Source organism: Musca autumnalis, unplaced genomic scaffold (genome assembly GCF_047663935.1).
Source record: "Musca autumnalis isolate F117 unplaced genomic scaffold, ASM4766393v1 scaffold_3, whole genome shotgun sequence".
Classification (NCBI taxonomy): domain Eukaryota; kingdom Metazoa; phylum Arthropoda; class Insecta; order Diptera; family Muscidae; genus Musca; species Musca autumnalis.
Genome location: NW_027411866.1, coordinates 192478832 through 192502187, shown reverse-complemented (window position 1 = coordinate 192502187; position 23356 = coordinate 192478832). Strand labels below are relative to the sequence as shown.

At 37.0% G+C, this 23356-nt stretch overlaps 1 protein-coding gene across 20 annotated transcripts in view; it reads left to right on the top strand.

The window, feature by feature from the left end:
• Positions 1-23356, top strand: part of LOC141398634 (voltage-gated potassium channel subunit beta-2-like) — a 726071-nt gene that overhangs the window by 690839 nt on the left and 11876 nt on the right. For 15 of the 20 annotated variants that reach the window (XM_073976117.1, XM_073976116.1, XM_073976114.1 and 12 more), the window contains 5 exons: positions 10173-10243; positions 20552-20870; positions 21107-21234; positions 21356-21702; positions 21770-21988. In XM_073976117.1, coding sequence (XP_073832218.1) covers positions 10173-10243; positions 20552-20870; positions 21107-21234; positions 21356-21702; positions 21770-21988 — 1084 coding nt within the window. The remainder of the gene's footprint in view (positions 1-10172; positions 10244-20551; positions 20871-21106; positions 21235-21355; positions 21703-21769; positions 21989-23356) is intronic. The other 5 variants (XM_073976119.1, XM_073976118.1, XM_073976101.1 and 2 more) reach the window with 1 other exon arrangement.

Below are 23356 nucleotides of genomic sequence, written 5' to 3'. Positions count from 1 at the left end.
GCCGAGGTAGACAAGGTCTTTTACTACCTCAGAATTATAGAAACCAACTTCCACAGTTGGTCCGAGGTCAATGGACGCATTGCGCGTCGACACCTCACCGTTTACCGCCAGACCCACTTTAGCAGATTCTCCTTCGACCTTCATAAAGGTATCGGTTACTTTATTTACTGATCGTCCCATGATGTTTATATCATCAGCATAAGCAAGTAACATGTAGCGGCTGTTGGTCTAGATTGTGCCACTTCTTTTGACTTTTGCCTCTCGTATAACCTTTTCCAGCAGGATGTTGAAGAGATCACACGAAAGGCTGTCTCCTTGTCTGAAATCTCTTTTGGTGCCAAACTCTTCGGAGAGTTTGAACGCAGCGGGCTGTCGAAGGCTGCTTTATAATCGACAAAAAGGTGATATGTGTCGATCTGCATCTCTTGGGTCTTCTCCAGAATTTGCCGCAGGGTAAATATCTGGTCAATGGTGCACTTGCCAGGTCCAAAGCCACATTGGTATGGTCCAATTATTTCGTTCACCATTGGCTTTAGTCGTTCGCACAATATCCCTGACTCTATCTTATAGGCAATAGGGAGAAGACTTATGCCCCTATAGTTGGAGCATACAGTCTTATCTCCTTTCTTGTGGACGGGACACAGGATGGTCAGGTTCCAATCGTCGGGTACACGTTCTTCCTACCAGATGGTGCTAACTAGCTGATGCATACACCTTATCAGCGCGTCGCCTCCGGTTTTAAGCAGCTCGGCTGGTAAGCCATCGGCTCCTGCTGCTTTATTATTCTTCAGCCGGTTGATTGCTGTTTTTACCTCATCTTGGCCGGGCGGTATACATTCTATACCATCTTCTGGGATTGGATCTGTGGTATCATCGTCTTTGCTACTATTGGGTACCAGCAGATTGGAGAAATGTTCCTTCCATATCCTGAGCACGCTATTTGTGCTGTACCAAAGCCATCTGTTTGATGTTTCACTCTTTGGTAGAATTTTCGGACTTCATTCTGGCTCCTGCACATCTCGATTTTTTTCACACTCCCGCTTTTCCATTTCTCTCTTTTTCTTGCGGAAAAGACGTTTCTCTTCTCTCCTTTTCTCCCGATACCTCTCTCGTGCGCTACGCGTTGCTACTTATTGTAAAGTAGCTCTATATGCCGCATTTTTCTCTTCTGGTCATACCACGAATTCCTTCGTGGAGGTCTCTGGTATCCAAGTATGGATTTTGCGGCTGTTTGCATGAAGTGGTCAATATTTTGCCATTGTTATGTTATCGGGACCAGGAGTACTTTCATTAAGCAATTGGGCTAATTGAGTGGAATATGCTGTGGCTATCTGTTGTGTTTGCAGCTTACCGATGTCCAAATTCCGCATTGTAAATGTTCGTCCTTTATTTGCAACGTTTAGACGGATACGTACCTTTGCTGCAACAAGGTAGTGGTCCGAATCTATGCTTGATCCTCGGAACGATCGTGCGTCCAACACGCTCGATGAATGTCTTCCATCTATCACAACATGATCAATTTGATTACTTGTTCTTTGATCTGGAGACAGTCAATTGCCCTTATGAATATCGAGATGCTTAAATCTGTTACTGCTAACTACCGTGTTTTTAGCAGCTGCGAAGTCTATCAGCCTCATGCCATTATCAGATGTTTCATTGCGGAGACTGAAATTCCCGACTGTTGGGCCAAAGATATTCTCCTTTCCAATTTTGGCATTAAATCGCCTAGAATAATTTTAATGTCATGGGCAGGGCAACGGTCATATGTTTCTTCTAAGCGCTCGTAAAATATATCTTTGGTCTGTTCGTCCTTTTCTTCAGTGGGAGCATGAGCGCAAATAAAGCTGATGTTGAAGAATTTAGCGTTTATTCGAATTGCAGCAAGTCTTTCATTCACTGGGGTGAAGCTTGATACCAGATGTTTTAGCCTCCGACTAACTACGAATCCATAACCAAACTCATGCTTTACGTCATGGCAGCTATAATACAGTGCGTCACCTTTAGGTGTTGTTGTGACGCATTTCCCAATCCATCGTATTTCCTGTATGGCAGTAATATCGGCCTTGTACTTTTCAAGTACGTCTGCCAATGCGAAGACTGCACCTTCTCTATAAAGAGTGCGAACATTCCAGGTGCAGATTCGCAGATCATGGTCCTTAAAACGTTTGCGGGGTTCGTCAACTTTAAAGGTTTTTTTTTTTAATTTTGCCTTATTAAGGCGAAGGTAATTTATATTGATATTTAATTAATTCTCTTTCGAGTTGAGCTTATTAGACCTATTATATAAATTGAAAAATTAGGAGTCTACCGAAGTCCCACGCATTCAACCATTACGCTACGTTTCACGGGTGGTTAAGCCGATCTTCAGGCGTATTGAATGTTGTTTTTGTGGCAGACGAAGGCAAAGCTTAGGAACTAGTATATATATCGCACTTCATTAGATAAATGCATATGCGAAATTATGTCAGTTAATTGAAACTCCAAACTTTTCCTATAGTCCTGCTTGGTAATCCCACTTTTCAATGTTTGTTTTTCTTTCCTTTCGTTTTTTCATAGTAGGCTGTTTTTTTCTAGGGGAGGGTTACTTACCCGACGCCCAAACCCAAGTTTTTAACGTTCTTATGGGTGAACGCGCGGCACATGTTAGCTCACTACCTTTAACGGGTGTTAAAGGCAGTTCCCCAGGTGACACCACGGGGAGGTCAGTGTCCACTTGAGATGAAAGAGGGACCAAGATAAATCCTGGGCTTTGCCATGTTAAAACCGGTCAGGACCGTTCCTTGGTATCTTCCATCCCCTACGTCACACATTTACTACTTTTAATACAGGTATATGACATTTTCGACATTTACACTTATTTGACAGTTAAAAACCAAAATAACTCGTCCTGCGGATAATTTCCTGGTATAATATTTAAATCTAGGACATCATAACATCAAGTATTACCACAAATGTGTATGACTGCCGTTCTACAAACAGCTGAAAAACAAACAGACCAGCATATCTTCCATAGCTACAATAACCACGTTGGATCTATGTAGTTGTACACTAGAAAATCATAAAAAATAAGTAAATAATTTTCATAATGCCGGCTATGTAGTTGTTCATTGTGTTTTTTTTATTTATTTTTTTTTTTTTTTTTTTTTTTTTGTTCTGTACTTTGTAGAGATTTTGCAGTTAATTTACATAATAAATGTTGAGCAAAGCGGATTCCTGTTAAACAGCTTATATTCAACAGTTTTTTTTCTGCTGCTCGTTGTTTCGTTTTTCTTTCCTGTAACTTTGCTGACACAAGGGATTTATGATGAGAAGTGAAAATCCTGTTGATTGTAAAGAGTTGTGCAAATAACGAAGACTAGAGTTAACTGAGTCTGTTGTAATCTTTAATGTAGAAATTTAATGTTGTTGTAAGAGGAAATTTTAAATGTTGTACAAATTTTAGTATTTTAATTTCTAAGGAGTAGAAGTTGGTGGGGTTATATCTTCTACTGCCAACAAAAGCATGTTCAAGTATGACTTGAAAGATTAATACGAAATGGATTATTAGAGTATTGGTTAAAACAAAATAGCGGGTCAATATACAAAAAGGGCATTACAAAAGTGGATTTTCTTTTAAAATATTTTTAAAAAACAGAGCTTCCTAAAAATATTACAAAAAATCAAGAGTAAAAACTTTCTTAAATAAAACACGCTCCTTTGAAAATTTAAAAAAGTCGTCTTAAAAATTATTTTTAAAAATCCACACTCCTTAAAAATTTTTAAAAAAATCCAGGTTTATTAAAAAGGAAATAAAAAAAATCAAAGCTCCTTAAAAAACCTTAAAAAATATTTTTAATCCACAACTATAACAATCTGGTGTCGATTGTATAGGAAAACAAAGCGAGGATTGATGTTGAATGCCGGGGGAGCACTTTTGTCTCATTATGATCTTATCTGATAGTTACATAACGTGTTAGTATGGAGATCAGTCCGTGTGATCTTATCTAATGGTTATGTAACCCTTTAGATTGTAGATCACCAACTGAGCGACTTTATTGAATTTTATTCTTGTTGTTGTTGTAACAGTGTTTGTTTTTATGTTTGTATGTTCGTTCTTTTGTTCAATCTGGCTCTGGGTCTATCTCCAGTTCCAGGAAAGTGTCTGCTTCGATGGGATTTAACCACAGCTCCTCTGGAGTTAGATGAGTAGGATTGGCTGAGCAGTTGAAAAGGTGTTTTGCGTCGTGCGGGCCCATGCCACAAACTGGGCAGATGTCTTGCACGGCGCGGTCGTTTTCCGCCCAATAAGAATTTAGGCGACTGCAATATCCCGAGCGTAGTTGGGCCAAACTACTTTAGTTTGTCGTGGCAGCTGACGTAGATGGTGGATGTATTTCGAGGACTTTATTCACACTATAACTGCTTAAGGCCTTGGCAACTGCATCCGTGTGAATACTATTTAAACCAGCTTGATACGCTTGTTGATCTAGGGGTTTTCTCCTGTATCGTTGGACCTCTCCCTTTAGAGCATGGATATCCTTCCTGATCTGCCTGTATGTGCCGGGCCTACCCACAAGATGGTGATTGGAATGGCCCACACGGTAACATCCAAGCAGGTACTGCAACGAAAGCATCTCATTGTGTTGCTTTTGTGGAAGAATCTTTGCCTCCTCATGTAGATGGTCCACTGATGATTTGAGGAAGCACCCTGTTGCTGTTCTCAGGGCGGCATTCTGGCACGTTTGAATCCTTTTCCAATTCGTATCACATAATCTCGGGGACCAGACTGGCGCCGCATAGCTTACCACAGACCGATCTATCACGTTATATGTGGTCAACAAGGTTTCTTTATCTGCACCCCAAGTGCTGCCGGCTAGGGACTTGAGGAGCTTGTTCCTACTTTTCAGCTTGTCGCAGATAGCTGTGGCGTGTGCGCACGACGTGAATGTAGTGTCGAATGTGACCCCTAACATTTTAGGGCAGTTTGTGGTCGGAATTCTGCTACCGTCGACCATGACATTCAACTCAAGACCAAACTGCGCTATTCATGTGGTAAACAGAGTGGCTGTAGATTTTGTGGCGGAAATCTGCATATTCCTCGAATGGAAAAAGGTGGTAAGATCGGTTAAATAGTCGTTCAGTCTCTCACAGATGTCATCAGGATAGGTACCCGACGCCAGGATCGTGCAATCGTGCAATACTGGAGAGGTAGAGGTTAAACTGTTCCGGAGATATCACCCCACCTTGGGGAACTCCCTGTTTCACTCTACGGGGTTTGGACTTCTTGTTCCTGAACTCCACGTACGACTGGCGTCCACACATATAATTGACTATCCAAGGTTTCAAGCTTGGCCGGATGGTTGTCTGCTCAATGTCCTCAAACAGCGTGAAGTGCCTGACTGTATCAAAGGCTTTTGATAAGTCAAGCGCCACCATCACTGTTCTACTAAGGTCTGAAGGGTCTTTGCTACGGGCGACAAAAGTAAAATCGGCCTGTACGATTCACTTTTGCTGGCATCCTTGCCGGGCTTCCGTAGTGGGACCACCCTGCCCATTTTCCAGACTTCGGGAACAATGAGGGTGGATAGCGACAAGTTGAGAACTTTAGTGAGATACTCCACTCCCGGCTCATCCAGCTGCTTCAGCATTACCATGGAGATTCCATCAGGGCCCAACGCTTTAGATGATTTAGCGTTCCTGATGGCATTGGCAACATCATCCATTGTAAACTGTGGTGTTTCCTCCTTGGCAGGGAGAGATCTGATGCGACGTAATACTCTTCCCTTCGCCCTGTCACTCTCGGGGTGCTCGACAAACTGTCGATTGAAATAACTTGCGCACCTCTTCGGGTCAGTCAACGTAACGTCGCCAAACGTGACTGAGGTCCTATCTTCCCTTCTTCCAGGGTTCGAGAGTGACTCAACCGTTGCCCACAATTCACCTATACCGGCTCCAATGTTGCAAGTCTTCAGATGATTTAACCACTTGCTCCACTTGTGCTCGCCGACCAGCCTGTTAACTTCCAGTGTCAGCTCCCTTACTCTGGGGTCATTGGGGTTGGTTCGGCGAAGCTCATCACGCTCATCTGCTAATCACGTCGCCTCTGCTGGGAAGTTTGGTCTTACTTCCGGTATTCGACCAGCAGGGATATGGCGAGCGGCTGCAGCAGTGATGATGTCTCGGAACGTCCTTTCCGCTACCCGAACATCAGAAGGATTGGGCAGTTCTCTGAAGCGGTGTTTGGTGAGCTCTCTGAAACCCGGCCAATCAGCTTTCTTATGATTGACGAATGTGCGGCTTTCCCACGATCCCACGGCAGCGGGTTCTTTCGTACCGGATTGACTCTGAAGAACCAACGGCCAGCGGCTGCCACCTCAGTGTACATATGTTTATTCTTCTTAGGTACTGGTTATGAGAATCGGCAAATATGTCTAGTACAGAGTTATGTCTTTTAGTAGTTATGAACAATAATTAGTTGTATCACAATAGTATCAGTATAATCATTATACATGGTTTCATTTAGTCAGTTAATTTTCAAATTAAACGGATCAATCACAATAGAAAAGACGAATAGCTACAAATTCACAATGACAAGTGTAGAAATGTTTTAAAACTGTTACTATTGACATGTAGAGGGCTTGGATTTTGGATTGGTTCACAACACTTACAAATATTTTAAAAACTCGAGGCTCCCTAAAAAATATTTTTTTTTTAAATCCACGCTAAATAATAGTTTTAAAACAAATTCCAGACTTCTTAAACAATTATTTAAAATCAAGTCCCCCTAACTAATATTTTGAAATATTCAGGTCCCTTAAAATATTAAAAAAAAGCAGGTTCCTTTAAAATATGTTTAAAAAATCCTCCTTTAAAAACATTTAAAAAATGCAGGCTTCTTTGAAAATATTTTTAAACAAATCCAAGATAAATAATTAAAAATCCACCCATCCATTTAGAAATACATTTGTTTGAAATATCCTACATCCCTAACAGGTTTTCGAACGTGTTGATACTTCAGATATCACCTTCGATTTGGTGAGTCGTTGGAACATAGGAGCTCGCAGCAGTTATACAGCAGACAGTTAAGTCGGGGTGACCGAAATGTGGATCCACATAACATTTAATTTGTTAAATTGCTCAAATTAGTAGTAGTAGTAGTAATATTCTTTATTGTTTAATTTTTTGAAATTTTACATTGCAATATAGATTTTTTTTTTTTTTTAAGAATATATAAATATAAATATATTGACTTAGAGTCGTCTGTCATTTTCTGACTAATTAGTAGTGATTTCAGTGTTGAATGTAAGTAATTACAAGTTGAATTCTAACAATAATTGATTTCTGTATTGTAAACAAGTTCTTAAATAACTGGCTAAGCATTTCCAATTGATTACATATCCATTTAGTATATCTATTAATTCAGGTTCATAAATTACTGTTTGTTGAAAAAACATTTGACGAAATTCTTTTAGTGCTGGGCAACGACCTAGAAAATGCTGTATGTCTTCATTTTCCTGTGTATTGCACATTGAACATCTTGGGTTTGCATCTATTTGATATCTATTTGAGTTAAGTGCTATCATACCACTTCTAGCTTTAAGTATCCACATAATATCATCCTGTGTCACATGGTCCATGAAGAACGATTCACCAAGGGAAGGTTCTAATTTACTGTATAATCGGTGTGAGTTATTTGCTTTCGATAGTGCTTCATTCATTAAAGTTGTACGCATGTTTTGCAGAAGACATTGTGTATTTTGCCTCCAATTCAGTTTAGATAGATGTGGAGAGAAATTTGATATGTTGTGTTTATCCGTTAAGTTATTTAGTTGATTTTTCCAGTATATCTCGTATGACATAACTTTTTTCGCCAATATTTTTGGAAGCCTATCATCATTATACTCGTACAAAATACGCATTATATATTTCATATGGTTGTTGAAAGTAAAAAGATGACCACTTTCGACACCAGTTTCTAACAGGAGAATGTACGTGGGGGTAAAACTTGGCATTTTTAATACCTTTTTTAGGAAGAAAAGTGTGAGTTTATCGGTTTCATCGAAATGTGTAAATCCCCATATTTGTGACCCGTATGATTGAATTGCTCTGCATACTGCTAGAAATAGTTTCCATTTTGTTTTCAGAGATACATTTGGTTTGGAAAGAAAGCATTTGTATCTGCTTTCTGTGGGATAGTTTAGGCGTGAATGTCAATCCTAGGTACGAATATTCGGATGTAATAGAAATCTCGTTTCCGTTATATAACCATTTTTCTTTCTTGGATACCTTTCCTCCTTTTCTAAATACCATAATTTTTGATTTTTCCATATTAAGTTCCATATTCCATAATATACAATACTTCTCTAGTTTATTAATCATTCCTTGTAACACATCTATTTCGTCTGCTAATATGACGATATCGTCAGCATACATGAGAAGTCGTATGTTCTGTTCATCTATAAAAGTGCCTCCGCCAATGAATTCGTGTAAATCATTGAGGTATAGAGCAAACAAAAGAGGAGATAATAAGCAGCCTTGTTTTACACCGGTGTTTGTGTCAAAATCTTCTGAAAGCTCCTTTCCTGTCCACACCGAAAAAGTAGTTTTTTCGTATATTTTTTCAATGAATTTTACAACTTTCGTTGAGACCCCAATGTTATTCAATTTGTATATCATAGATTTTCGTGCAACTCGGTCAAATGCAGCTTTGAAATCTACGAAAAATGCGTAAGTTTTTTTGTTTTGGTACCAGTTTAGATGAACTATTGATGATAAGTTGAATATGTTATCTGCTGTAGAGTAATTTCTCCTAAACCCAGCCTGATATTCGTTTATCTTTTTATGCTTTTCGCACCAATTTGTCAATCTGGAGTTAATAATAGACATCATTATCTTCGGTAGACAGTTCATAAAAGAAATACCACGGTAGTTTTGGGGTTGATGTTTGTCACCTTTTTTGAAAATTGGATATATAACACACTTAAAAAACGTAGTATCAATTTCTCCTCTTTGGAAAAGATCGTTACAGATCCATGTTATTTGTTGTAACAGGCCATCAGTTGCATATTTGTAAAATTCGTATGGAATACGATCTTCTCCTGGGGCTTTATTTAACTTTGCTTTTTTTAAAGCACTTTTAACCTCTGCCAAGCTAATTTGCTTGTCTAAGTCTTCATTTGTAAAATACATGTGTGCGTATTGTATGTCTGTTGAAGTTTGGTTTTGATTTAGTAGGCTGTGAAAGTAGTTCTTCAAATCATCAGCTTGTATTGGTATATTGCAACTTTTTTCCTCATTTCTTAACTCCCTTACTATTTTCCACCAATCTCTGGAATCTTTTACATTGTCTATCTTTCTTTCCATGGCGTTATTGTAGTGAATTTTTGCATTGCGACAAACTTCCTTGTATCGTTTGTTAATATGCATGTATTTTTTTCGGTTTTCAGCACTGGGATTTTTTCTGAATTTATGGAGGTATTCAAACGATTTTTTCCTTGCATAATAGCAAGAAGAATTGAACCACTTTTCCGTTTTTTTAAATTAAAGTACTGGGAGCTTCTTGTTTGTTTGCAAGAATATTTGTTATATTATTTTCGTATTGAGCGCGTTTACTATCATCCCATTTTAACTTTGGAAGCAGAGTGTTTTCCCCTTCTGGGGTTTTATTCTGTTTTAAAGTCATTGAGAATACTATAGGCATGTGATCTGACCATATTTTATCTCTAACTTGAAAAGAGTGTACTTTCGCCAACAGCTCCTGTGAGACGGCGCAGATGTCATTGACTGAAGTGCCGACTGTGCTTACAAATGTGAATTCTCCCATTTCATCTCCTTTTGTCATACCATTTAATATCACCAAGCCATGATCGTAACAAAGGTTCAAAAATTCCTTTCCTCTTGCATTTGTTTCAGTATCCTTTGATTTTCTTTCTTCCAGACCTGCCTGAAATGATTCCATAAAGATGTCATCGACTCAAATTATAAAGAAAATCTTAAACTACATATCAAACTTTTTGTTAAATAAACAACTTTGAAATATTTAACCCATTCCCAACAAGTTTTCAAATAACTTCCTTTTCAGCAAACAAAACCCCACCTATTCGTTTAATGCAACTATTCCAAGTTTTCTTTAACTTTGTTTACAGTCAACACTTTATCTAACATTCTACTCTTTCCTTTTATTTTCATTACAGGTGTCGAGCCCCAATAGCATCACTCGATTGCATGGAGGAGTTCAGTGGTACGGGCGGTCATCTTGATTTCGGTATCAAAACTTTAAACAATCACTTTTTTCAAAACTGTGTTTCCTGTTTTTGTATTTCTTGTATTTAAAATATTGCTTTGGATTTCTACGTTGGTTTGTTGTTGTTCTTGTATAATTTGTTCGGTCGTCCGTCAGAGACGATGATTTAACTTAGTCGTTTAGTTATAAATACTTTTGTTGTTGGTTTATATACATATAGTTGTTGGTCGGAAAACCTCCTATTGTGTGGTTTGATGATTTTTTTTGTAATTGTTTGTTGTTGAACTTTATTTCATGGTTTTGTGTAATTAAATTGTTTGAATATTTTTATTGAGAGTTTTTGTTGTCGTTAGTTATAATTACCGAATATTTGGTTAACTTTGTGTTGTGTTGTTGTGCTAATAATAATAATTATGGAATTTTTATTTAAATTTGTGCAAAAAAAAGCCAGAATAACTAAACATTTTTCATTCATTACTAATTCACAAAGGACTAACAAAAAAAATAACGATGTTTGTACGTACATATATACTTTTGGCAAGTGGATTTCTTACCTTTAACAGCAAGTAGTCACAAAGGTCATTTGCAATGGTGTGAGGGAATTCTTACCTGTAAATATAAAGAAATAAATATTTTATTTTTCTGGCATTATCGATTTTTTTATAAAACAGGCTTTAATTTGACTAATATTTACAACGGTCTGAAAAATATTGTACAAAAATAAGCAGTTTTCCGGCAAAATTAAAAAAAAAAAACATTAAGGAAAGGATCAAAGTCGGGCGGGGCCGACTATATGATACCCTACACCACTGTGAATATGTAAAATATAAATCGGATCTATATCCAGATCTTAACCGATTTCGATATAATTTGGCACATTTATTTCCAGACCGAATTCAGTCACACACTCCAAATATCATTGAAATCGGGCTTATATAGAGTGTTTGGTGCAGCAAATACGCGAAATCGGCCGAAAATATATATATGGGAGCTATATTCAAATCTGAACCGATTCTCACCAAAATAAATAGCGTTCTTCCGACGGCTAAAAAAATGATATTCCCCAATTTTCAGCAAAATCGGACAACAAATGCGACCTGTACGTTGCGAACGGACGGACGGATATGCATAAATCGACTCAGAAAGTGATTTTATGTATATCCCTAGAAGGAACTATAGGTCTATCTCGCTTCCTTTTGTATGTTACCTACAAATGCACTAACACATAATACCCCTTATCACATAGTGGTGTAGGGTATAAAAAGTATATAAAAACTGCAGAGTGCCTAAAATCTAGCGGTACTTTAATATGGAAGCTATACCAAAAATCGGGGCTATATCAAAACGTGGACATATGTATGTCCATAATTCTTGGTGGAGAAGTTTTTTAATAACCCAAAACAAACATTAAAGTAAATTTTTTGAACTCATTAAACTCCAAATGGCAAATTGGAACCATATTTGGGGAAAATCGTTTAAATACCTAAAATCGGGAGGTACTGTTATATGGGGGCTACAAAAAAACATGGACCTATCTTAACAATTTTAAGTGTCGAAATTTCGTGGCCACTGTGAACCACATATGTAAAATTTCAGCTAGTTCAAGCAAAAAATGTGGCTAAGATCCCTAAAATACCTTAAATCGGGAGGTATCGTTATATGGGGACTATACCGAACCGTGGACCTATCTTGAAAATTTTTAGTGGAGCAATTTCGCGGCCATTGAGAACCTCAAATGTAAAATTTCAGCTAGTTTGGGCAGAAAATGTGGCTAAGATCCATAAAATACCTTAAATCGGGAGGTATCGTTATATGGGGACTATACCGAACCGTGGACCTATCTTGACAAATGTAAAATTTCAGCTGGTTTGGGCAACAAATGCGGCTAAGATCCTTAAAATACCTTAAATCGGGAGGTACCGTTATATGGGGGCTATACCAAAACTTGGACCGATATAGCCCATCTTCGAACTTGATCTTCCGAAAGCTAAAAAAAAGGTGTTCCCCAATTTTCAGCGAAATCGGTCAACAAATGCGACCTGTATGTTGCGAACGGACGGACGGACGGACATGCATAAATCGACTCAGAAAGTGATTCTATGTATATCCCTAGAAGGAACTATGGGTCTATCTCGCTTCCTTTTGTATGTTACATACAAATGCACTAACACATAGTGGTGTAGGGTATAATAAAGACAAGAAGACTTGCCACCTATACTTCAAATTAAGCTAATAAAAAAGTTTCCATTTTTCGAAGGTAACAAGTGGGGCAATTCCTTAACGTGAGTTTGAGAAAGGTCCAGGTTAGGATCCATAAAACCATTCATGGTGTTGAATGATACCTATCTTCCCGTCCCTTTCATAAACCAATTTGACTTATTTTTTTTTAAACTCAAGTGCAATTTTTGTGTTAGGTTATGGAATTTAACTTCCCTTTGAAATTCTCTACTTTGTCTTTGTACAACAAGTATCAGGTAGTAAGTCCATTTAGTTGACTTATTTTTTAGAAAACTCAAGTGTAATTTTTGTGTTATGTTATGGAATTTAATTTCCCTTTACAACAAGTATCAGGTAGTTAGTCCATTTAATTGTGTTACAATTTCTGGTATTTATCTACAATATGGCGTGTTAAAAGTGATATTAATGTGGCATTGCATGTAACCACAAAACGGGTCATTGAAACTTCAATCAATCGACGAAACACGTAGACTAACTATATGTGTACAATAAACACAATGAGAAATCCACAGAGACTATTGATTGGCTAGTTATTTCCTTTTTCCAATTGTTGAAACAATCAACAATTCATTTCGTTATTATATTTTATCGTGCAAGTATATAACGTTGCTATATAACCTCTAGTTTGTACAAGTGTATGTCATTTCTGTATTATAATTAATCATATTTCTTTCGCCTCAAAAAAACAAGTAAAGGTAATAACAATCATAAAAACATACTAACTCTATCTTTTTCGTTACATTTTACATTACTTCTGCCATACACACAATGACATATTGTTTTATGTTTATAATGTACAGTAGTTACCGCATAAAGTAAAAGTGAAACAGAAACAAAATATAAAATAAAAAACAAAAAATATAAAATATAAAAAATATAAATATTCAATATTAAATATAAAATATAAAATGTAACATTTAAAATGTAAAATATAAAACATAAAATATAAAATTTAAAAATATATAATAAAAAATATAAAATAAACAAGTAAAAAGGCTTTGCAGACAGAGATATACCCTAAGCCTATGTGAACTGAAATTTTCATATACGGACAGATCGAATGTGTTTAGAGACTTTTCTGAATTTTGTTTATTTTGGAAGTTTTTTGGAATATCATTTCAGTGGGTCATCAAATAACTTTTGGACCAGGAAAGCATGGACTTATTTACGAACACATAATATCGCTGTAAACAGGACCACAACGAACAGTATACATTTCCAAAGGATTTTCAGACGATAAACTGCACTTAGACACAAATGTTGAACTTTTGTGGGGGTGGTACCCTAAGGAGAGGACCGATACCGGCCGAGATAAACTAAATTTAGACAAAATATTAGGAAATCCAAAGTTTGGATCATATTGGTTGCCCTGTTCAAGAGATATCGTGCACACCATTTTAGAGACATTTGACTGAAACTGTTGCGACACACTGAACTCCATTTTTAAATAACTTTGTAATTTTTTAAATCTTTTTTTTCAATCACATACGTTTGAATTGTCTTTTTTATACATATTTTCTGCAATTATATTTTTACTTCACTTCAAAATGTTTTCTCCTTCGTGTATAAACCTTTTTTTCTGAATTTGTTCTTTCATTAATAAACCTTTATAAGAAAAATAAATATCCACCGCGTTACATCTCTGTAAGAAGATTATAAGAGGTTATGGGCGATACCAAGCAAGAGTCTACCCACGAAATCTTACAATTCCGTGGTACTCATTTTGACTCGAGTTATCGAGTATGGATGTATCTGGATTCGTTGGATGCCATGGAGAATACTCCGCCCGCCGAACCAAACTTAGCTGCATCATTCTCTAAGAAGGATAAAAAGGCTAAGACAACTATTATCAGCCTAATAGCAGACGATAAGAAAACAGCGAAGGAGATGTGGTCTGCTCTGCAAAATACATTTGCTAAGAAGTCGGTTACAAGTCAGACATTGGTAAGGAAGCAGTTAGCGCTGTTATGAATGAAGCCTGCTGATGATTTTCAGAAACATTTACTTGTTTTTGATGAACTTATACGAAAATTGAAGACATCTGGAGTAAACGTGGATGAAAGAGATGCCGTTGCCCAACTTTTTGTCACATTACTAGAAGCCTTTGACCCGGTAGTGGCCGCGTTGGAAAATATGAAGGAAGAAGACATGTCAATTGAAATAGGCTATTGGCAGATGAATCAAAAAGGCAAGATCGTTGTGACGTGGATACTTCAAAGTCGTCTGCATTTAGTGGAGAGAAGAAATCAAAGAAATTCCTTGGTGTGTGCTTCCGATGTAAGAAAAGGGCCATAAACAGAAGAATTGCCGCGTTCGTTTGGAAAACGGAAAAGCTAATTCAGCGTTGACATTAAATTCAATATGTTTTATGTCAACCATTCCTGATGGTAAGAAAATTAAGGATAAGTCCCAAATTTTAACATTCAAAATAGATTCTGGATCGACGGATCACATGTGTAAATCGGATTGCAGTTTCAATGATCTTCATAATATGAACGAATCCATTACCATATGTGTTGCAAAAGACACGGAAAAGCTTTTGGGTTACAAGAAAGGCACAATCAGGGGATATTGGAAAGATTTGACGATCACTATGAAGGATGTTTTATATGTTAAAGGACTTCGGGATAACTTGTTATCTGTACCAAAACTAACTGAATATGGAATAAGCTTTGAATTTTCCAAAAATGTTGCTCTAATAAAGAAGGATGTTAAAGTTATCATGACAGCACTCAAGAAAGGAAGTTTGTACGAATTGCAGATAAGAATAGAACATGAGGCAAATACAAGTTTAAGTACAACAGATATTGGAAAATTGTGGCACTCAAGAATAGGTCACCCTATTGATGGTAGTCTTGAAGAACTTCTCCGACATAAAATGGTCGATGGTGTGGAAACTGTGGCGCCTGTTGGCATATGTAATGTATGCATTCAAGGTAAGCAGGGTATCCTTTTAAAGGAAGTCGTCCAAAATCCAGTCGAATTCTTGAAAGAATTCACACTGATATTTGTGAACCAATTGATCCCCAAACATGGGATGGTCACAGGTACTTCGTAAGCTTCATCGATGATAATAGCCATTTCGCATTCATATACCTACTGAAAAGAAAATCCGATGGATTTGACAAATTTGTCGAATGCATGGTGTCTCAATATCTACAATAACTGCCGACCAGGGCACAGAATATCTTTCAACCAAAGCGAAGGAAATTTTAAGAGAAAAGGAATCCAGATTGAAAATACGGTTTCCTATACTCCCCAGCAAAATGGAGTTGCTGAGAAATTTAATCGTACATTGGTTGAAAAAGTAAGAAGTATGTTAATTGAATCTGGTACTCCGAAAGAATTATGGGGTGAATCTGCATTAACGGCAACATATGTTATAAACAGAAGCCCTTGCAAACCTCTTTCAGATAAAAAACGCCTGTGGAAATTTGGTACAAGTATAAGCCTAATGTTTCAACACTACGTGTTTTTGTATGTAAAGCATTTGTGTGGGTTCCTAAGCTAAAAGAAAGAAACTGGATTCAAAGTTGGAGGAAATGGTAATGATGGGTTATACATGTAACGGATACCGATTGTGGAATCCTAAGAACCGAAACATAATTTTTGCAAGAGATCTTCGTTTTGATGAAAGTTGTTTTCCTTATTTGCAACAGACTCAGGAAGTAGAAATTCCTCAATTACTTATAAGATCACACAGTAACGAGCAAGAGGAGGAATGTGTGAGAAATGTCGTTCGTGGTGAAAATGTCAATAATAATGAGAGTAATTCCGATGACGAATTGCTTTCAGCTCAAAATGATAGCGATATCGATGAAATTAATACTACCAACGACGAAGATAATACATACTATCAACGAAAATGAAGGGAAGTCTACCCACCCTGAACCGAGAAAAAGTCAAAAATTAGGAGCGAAATTGTTGGGCTACATAACAGGTAATGCAAATTCCGCAATTTCTCAATGTATGTTGGAACCTAAAACATATGGAGAAATCATGAATGATTCCATTAAAGACAATTGAATGAGGGCTGTGAAGGATGAGCTTGATTCTATTGAATATAATCGGGTTTGGGATTTGGTCCCACGACCAAACAATCAGAAAGTACTAAAGGGGACGCAAATGGTAATCCAGTTTGCTATAAGGCTAGATTAGTAGCGAAAGGCTTCCTTCAGAGAGCTGGGATTGACTATAAAGAAACGTATTCACCGGTAGCGAAACTTAGTACAATTCGAATAATATTTGCGGTAAGCGTTAAGAGACATTTGCATATACACCAGCTGGACGTAAAAGCTGCATTTCCTTACGGAGATTTAAATGAAGAAAATTTTATGGAAGTTCCTGACGGCTTAAATGCTCCTCGAAATCAAGTATGTAAATTACGAAAATCGCTTTATGGACTTAAACAGAGCCCAAGATGCTGGAACGACAAATTGAACGATTTCTTACTCCAACTTGGTTTCAAAAAATCTTTGCATGATTCGTGTCTTTACACAATGTTCCAAGGCAACTCTGTTCTGTATTTGCTACTCTATGTGGACGATGTGTTAATTGCGGGAGAAGATATACAAGTAATAGAGAAGGTAAAATAAAATCTGATCTGCGTGCATCATTCAAAATGTCCGGTTGTGGACCCTTACAATACTACTTGGGAACGAAGATTGCATATGACAGCACTAGGGGTGTAATGAAGCTGAACCAGAAAAATCACATTGAAAAGATCCTTGAAAATTTTTCGATGACAGAATGCAATCCTACAAAAACTCCAATGGCAAAAGCGTTGATTCTACCAAAAGAAACCCAAGATTTAACGGATAAACCATATCCTGAAATGCTGGGAAGCTTAATCTATTTAATGCTAAGCGTTCGACATACGTTATCAAAAATCATATATGGGTAGATTTCAAAACAGTCCAAGTGCTATACATTTGCCTGCGTTAAAACGATATTAAAGGGACTAAAGACTTCCACTTGGTTTATCAAGGTAATTTAAGTGATGAAGAACTTGTTGGGTTCGCAGATGCCGATTGGGCATTTGATAGTACGGACCGTAAATCTGTAAGCGGATTTGTTTTCAATGTATTTGGTTGTACCGTATCATGGAACAGTAAAAAATAAACAATATTTGCAACGTCTTCCAGCGAAGCGGAATACATTGCTCTAAGTAATGCAGTTTCAGAAGCAGTTTGGATAACGGGTATCCTTACAGATTTAAAAGTGCTAAATGAAAATACGCCTATTACAATATATCAAGACAATAACGGATGTATTGGTATAGCGCAGAATTCAGGCAGTAAAAGATCAAAACATATTGACGTGAAGTATCACTTCATCCGAGATTATATTTCCAAAGGAATAATAAAAATTCAACATATATCAACAGTAGGGTGGGGCGATTTGTGTGGGAGGAAAAAACCTTAATGAGCCCTTCGCGTGTCTGATTCCTGGGATTGAACTGAGCAAAAAAGTCCACTGGACCATATATCTACCGTGAAAATCGAGCCTCCCGATTTTGACTTTAAGTTTTTTATTGACGTTTTTTGTATATATTGGCACATAACAGCCAAACCATTGAGATTTTCGATCCAACACAAATGCAAATATTGTAGCCAAGACAGTAATTAAGAACTCTCTAATACATGTCAAAAGCATTGGAACGCTCCTTCAGGCAGTTTTGGCCTTGAGAAGGTGCAAACTTTTCGAAAAATGTCGATAAATGACACTGTGCTACAAAAGTTGACCAGAAAAATATTCAAGTGTTCTGATGCAAAATTTTATCGTGTTGTGATCCATGGACAACGACAATGCCTTTAGTTCGTTGGGGTCACTTCGTTTCATTTTTTTATAACGGTCAAAGTAGTGAAAATCTGGGTTTCTTAAATTTTCAAATTTAAACGGACATATCTTCTTTTTTTCACAACGGATTTCTAGTGATCCTTCTTCCTTTTAAAGGGGTGAATAATATCTTTAGAACAAGTTATTATTTGTTTAAATATTTTTGAAAATTATGAGAAATTCAGTTATAGTTTTTTTGAGGGGGGTTTTCAGACTTAAACCACTATAACTTAGGCATTTGTTCTTAATTACTGTCTTGTCTACAATTTTTGTATTGGTGTTGGATCGAAAATCTCAATGGTTTGGCTGTTATATGCCAAAATATACAAAAAACGTCAATAAAAAACAAAATCGGGAGGCTCGATTTCAAAGGTAGATATATGGCCCAGTGGACTTTTTTGCTCAGTTCAATCCCAGGAATCAGAAACGCGAAGGGCCCATGAAGGTTTTCACATCGTTTATGATATGTTTACAAACTAGCAAGTTCGTAAAGAGGGGGTGTTGTGACACTCTGAACTTCATTGTTAAATAACTTTGTAATTTTGTTTTAAATCTTTTTTCAATCACATACGTTTGAATTATCTGTTTTATAAATATTTTCTATAATCATATTTTTACTTCACTTCAAATTGTTTTCTCCTTTGTGTATAAACCCTTATTTCTGAATTTGTTCTCTCATTAATAAGCTTTTATAAAAAAATAAATATCCACCGCGTTACATCTCTGGACAAGGCAAGTTTTGGACCAAATCGGTTAATCAGCTCGAGAGTTATTGTGCTCTCCAGCCACTACATATGGTGTTATAGGGGGTTTTATACACCTTTCGGGCTGTTTTCTCAAGAAGTATAGATTTGCTCCTGGAAAAAACTTTCACCGTCATAATGGAAGCAGCGAATGCAAATTGCTTCAACAAAAATCAAAGTGATTCAAGAGCAGGTCTTAAAGTAAACCATCCGAAATTTTGTGTGCGAAGTGCCAGAAGGAGTGGACAAATATAGTCCATATTCGGATCTGATCTATATCTGATAGATGTATTAGTATGTATAAAGTATGAACCAAATCGGTCACTCCCTTCAAAAGTTATGGTGCGCACAATTTTTCCGATCATATTTGAACATTTGTGGGGAGGTACCTGAAGTAGTAGGTAGAACTGAAAACAAGCTTGAACAAAATATTACGAAGCCCAAAATATGGACCGAATCCGCAAATCCGTTCGATAGCTATCTTACGCTCCAACCACTACAAACGCAGGTCATAGGGTTTTTTGGTACGTTTCAGGTTTTTTTCTTAGGAAGTAACGACTGGCCCCTGATGAAACTTGTACCGTTGTATGGGGGTAGTGAATACCATTAGTTACAAGAAAAATCAAAGTGATTCGAAAGCTGGTCCTAAACTGAACTCATCCGAAATTTTGTGTGGGAGGTACCCGATTGAATCCATATTGAAACCCCATCTAAGTCTGGTAGACATTTCACGATGTGCAAAGTATGGACGAAATCAGTTACACCCTTCAAGAGTTATCGTACATACAAATTTCCCGAACATTTTCGAACTTTTTTGGGGGAGGTACCGGAAGGAGTGGACTCCAGCCAGACAGACGGACGGACATTGCTAAATAGACTCTAAATTGTCTGAAACGGATTTCGACCAAACAATCTTGGGTTCTAAAACCATTATTTCGATGAGGCACATTTTGCTCGTATGAAAGTGTATATACCCTCGTTAACAAAAATGCTGAGGGTATACAAATATAAAATACAAAAATATAAAATATACAAAATAAAATATAAAAAAATTAAACACAAAATCAAACACATCAACAATTCACTTTATCATGTAACCACTGTACATACTTTGGTGTTATTTATGTATTTCTTCCTTCTCCCTTTTCTTTCTATAACCGAAGTTGACTAATTTTAATCTAACCAAAAAACGCAAACACATACAACGAAAAAAAAAACAAAAACAACACTTGTTTTTCTCATACAATTCCTTCTATTGCCCAAAAGTCATTATTTTTTCTTTAGTTTTGTTTTTAGTTGCTTACGCATTGTTAGTTTGTTTTCTTCTTGTTCTTGTCTTAGACGCACGTTAGAAAAAAATTGAAAATTGAAGAAACCAATTTTATTCTTCAATTTATTGTGTTAATGTTGTGTTTTGTGTTGAAATTGTTGAAAAAAGAATTTTTATGAAATTAACTCATTTGGAAAATGTTTCTTACTATTCCCTTGTCCACAACCACGATATCAACAGGCCGTTCTCTGAGTTTGGGCTCAAATCCAGCTCTACCGTTACGGCCGGGCTCAACACCAACGCCTGGCTTACGTTACAAGAATTTGGGTAAGAGCGGTTTGCGGGTCAGCAATGTAGGCTTAGGCACATGGCCGGTATTTTCACCGGGCGTCAGCGAGGATCAAGCCGAAGCCATACTCAAGCTGGCCATTGAGAGTGGTATAAATCTCTTCGATATATCGGAAGCCCATTCGGAGACGGAGATTGGTAAAATTTTACAGCGAACCGGTTGGAAGAGAACCGCTTATGTTATTACCACAAAAGTCTATTGGAGTACCAAGTAAGTTAAAGTCAATCATTTTCTTCAAAAATCTTAACTAAATCTCAATAGTTTGGAAATTAATTGAAGTGAGTTTAAACACACTATTGTGCACATTAAATTAAATTATCTTTAGTCTAGTTGTAGTTTCTAAGGTAATTTAATTTACATTCATCGGGCGACACCAGTGCAGCATTCACACCAACAACAATAATTTCATCTTTGCACTTGTCTTTTTTTCTAACATCTTTTTACAGATCAGAGGAACGTGGCCTTTCACGAAAGCATATTATAGAATCCGTAAAAGCAAGCTTACAACGTTTGCAATTGCAATACATTGATATTGTGATCATACATAAAGCGGATGCTATGTGTCCAATGGAAGGTACGATTCCCCCCGCAAAAAAAAAACAATCTCCCCAATTGACCATAACAAAATCGATTTAATAAAAATTATGTTTCGCTTCTCTTTTTGTTTTTGCTTTACACGAAAACACATTCCACAGAAATTGTACGTGCCATGAACTATGTTATCCAACAGGGCTGGGCCATGTACTGGGGCACTGCCCGTTGGTCTCAGGTGGAAATTATGGAGGCCTACACAAACTGCCGTCAGTTTAATTGTATCACACCCATTGTGGAACAATCTGAATACCACATGTTCTGCCGCGAAAAATGTGAGCTTTATTTACCAGAAATGTATAACAAAATTGGTGTTGGCCTTATGGCCTGGGGTCCACTGTCGATGGCCTTAAGTGAAGCACAAAATGGTGAAAAGATATTTTTACCAAAAGGCTCATTTAAAACAAAAAGTCACAGTTATTCATGGACTGAAGATGAAGTCAATAGGAATGTAAGTGTGTCGTGGCGAACATATTATCTAATTAAAGTAATTGTTTTGAAAAATTTGTGTATTTCAGGCTGCCTTATCGCCTCAGGGTAGTTGGAATAAGGAACGCATGGAAGAAGGTCGCCGCCATTGTGATCGTCTAAAGGATTTAGCTGCATTGGCCGAAAAATTGGGATGTACCCCATCCCAGCTATCCATTGCCTGGTCGCTGAAACATGAACCTGTACAGTGTTTACTTTTAGGTGCCACTTCTGCTGAACAATTGCATCAAAGTTTGCAATCATTACAGGTAAGATAAACTTTTTTTATGGGAGTGTATTTAGAATAACGAAAACAATAGAATTATTGTTATTATTTTGTTTTCAATTTTCACTGAAAAGTACAAAATGCCGTGTTACTGTTATTATATTGACGTAGTAAGGCCCATCGTTGCTATCAATTCAAAAATCAAAAATGAAACAAGTACCTCCAACATAATTCCATGGTTATTTATAGACATCGTCTGAGAACGAGCATTCATGAGTTATTACAATTATCTTTTGTTAAAATTTAACCCCACAATCACAGTAAGCAGACCATTGTGCTTTTGAACCAATTTTAAATGAAAGGAGCTTATACCTGGAAAGTTTTTGCGAATTCTGAAACTACAATGTTCATTAGGCCGGGTCGATTTGTATGGAAGGCAAAAAGTGATGGTGGGCGCCTGGAGTTTCTGATTCTTGGGATTGTACTGATCAAAAAAGTCCACTAGACCATATGTCTACGGTGAAAATCGAGCCGCCGGATTTTGACTTGAAATTTTTTTCAAGGACATTTTGGCCAAACCATAGCTCAGAAACTTGACCTATCCTGAAAATTTCCTTTTGCGTTCTTAGTACACTCACCAAGGGCTTTCATCTCCAAAAGCACAGTGTAGCACAGTGTAATTTATCGATATTTTCCGAAAAATGTGCACATTCTCGGGGCCATAACTGCCTGAAGGAGCGTTCCAATGCTTTTGCTATGTACTAAAGAGTTCTTAATTATTGTCTTGGCTACAATTTGTGTGTTTGTGTTGGATAGAAAATCTTAGTGGTTTGACTGTTACATATATGCCAAAAAATCCAAAAAACCTTGAAAAAAAAACTTCAAGTCAAAATCCGGGGGCTCGATTTTCACCGTAGACATATGGTCTAGTGGACTTTTTTGCTCAGAACAATCCCAATAATCAGAAAATCCAGACGCCCGTGGTGGTGTTCGAATCTCCCCACCCTAATGTTCATAGATGAGAAAAATCAAAAAACAAAAAAAAAAATTAATAAAAGTTCACATTTTTAGGGTGTTTTTAGGTTTCTACGATTTTGCTCGGAAACCACAAGAAATGTAATTAGAGCAAATGCTGTATCTGTGAAAATTCTCTACAAGATTGACTTGTATGATTTTTTTTTTTGAGATATAGAAGTTCAAATTGGGACAATGTATTGTCTCCTTATAAAACAATGTCATGTTCGATGCGCCTTAACTAACCGTTTACAACTGGCAAGTTTTTGAGGATTCTGAAACAGCAATGCTCATAGATGAGAAAAATCCAAAAACAAGAAAAAATCGCTGGAGGGTTTTTTAAATAAATCGCGGTCAAACTTCACATTAGGAGATATAACGGCTGTAAAAATGCAAG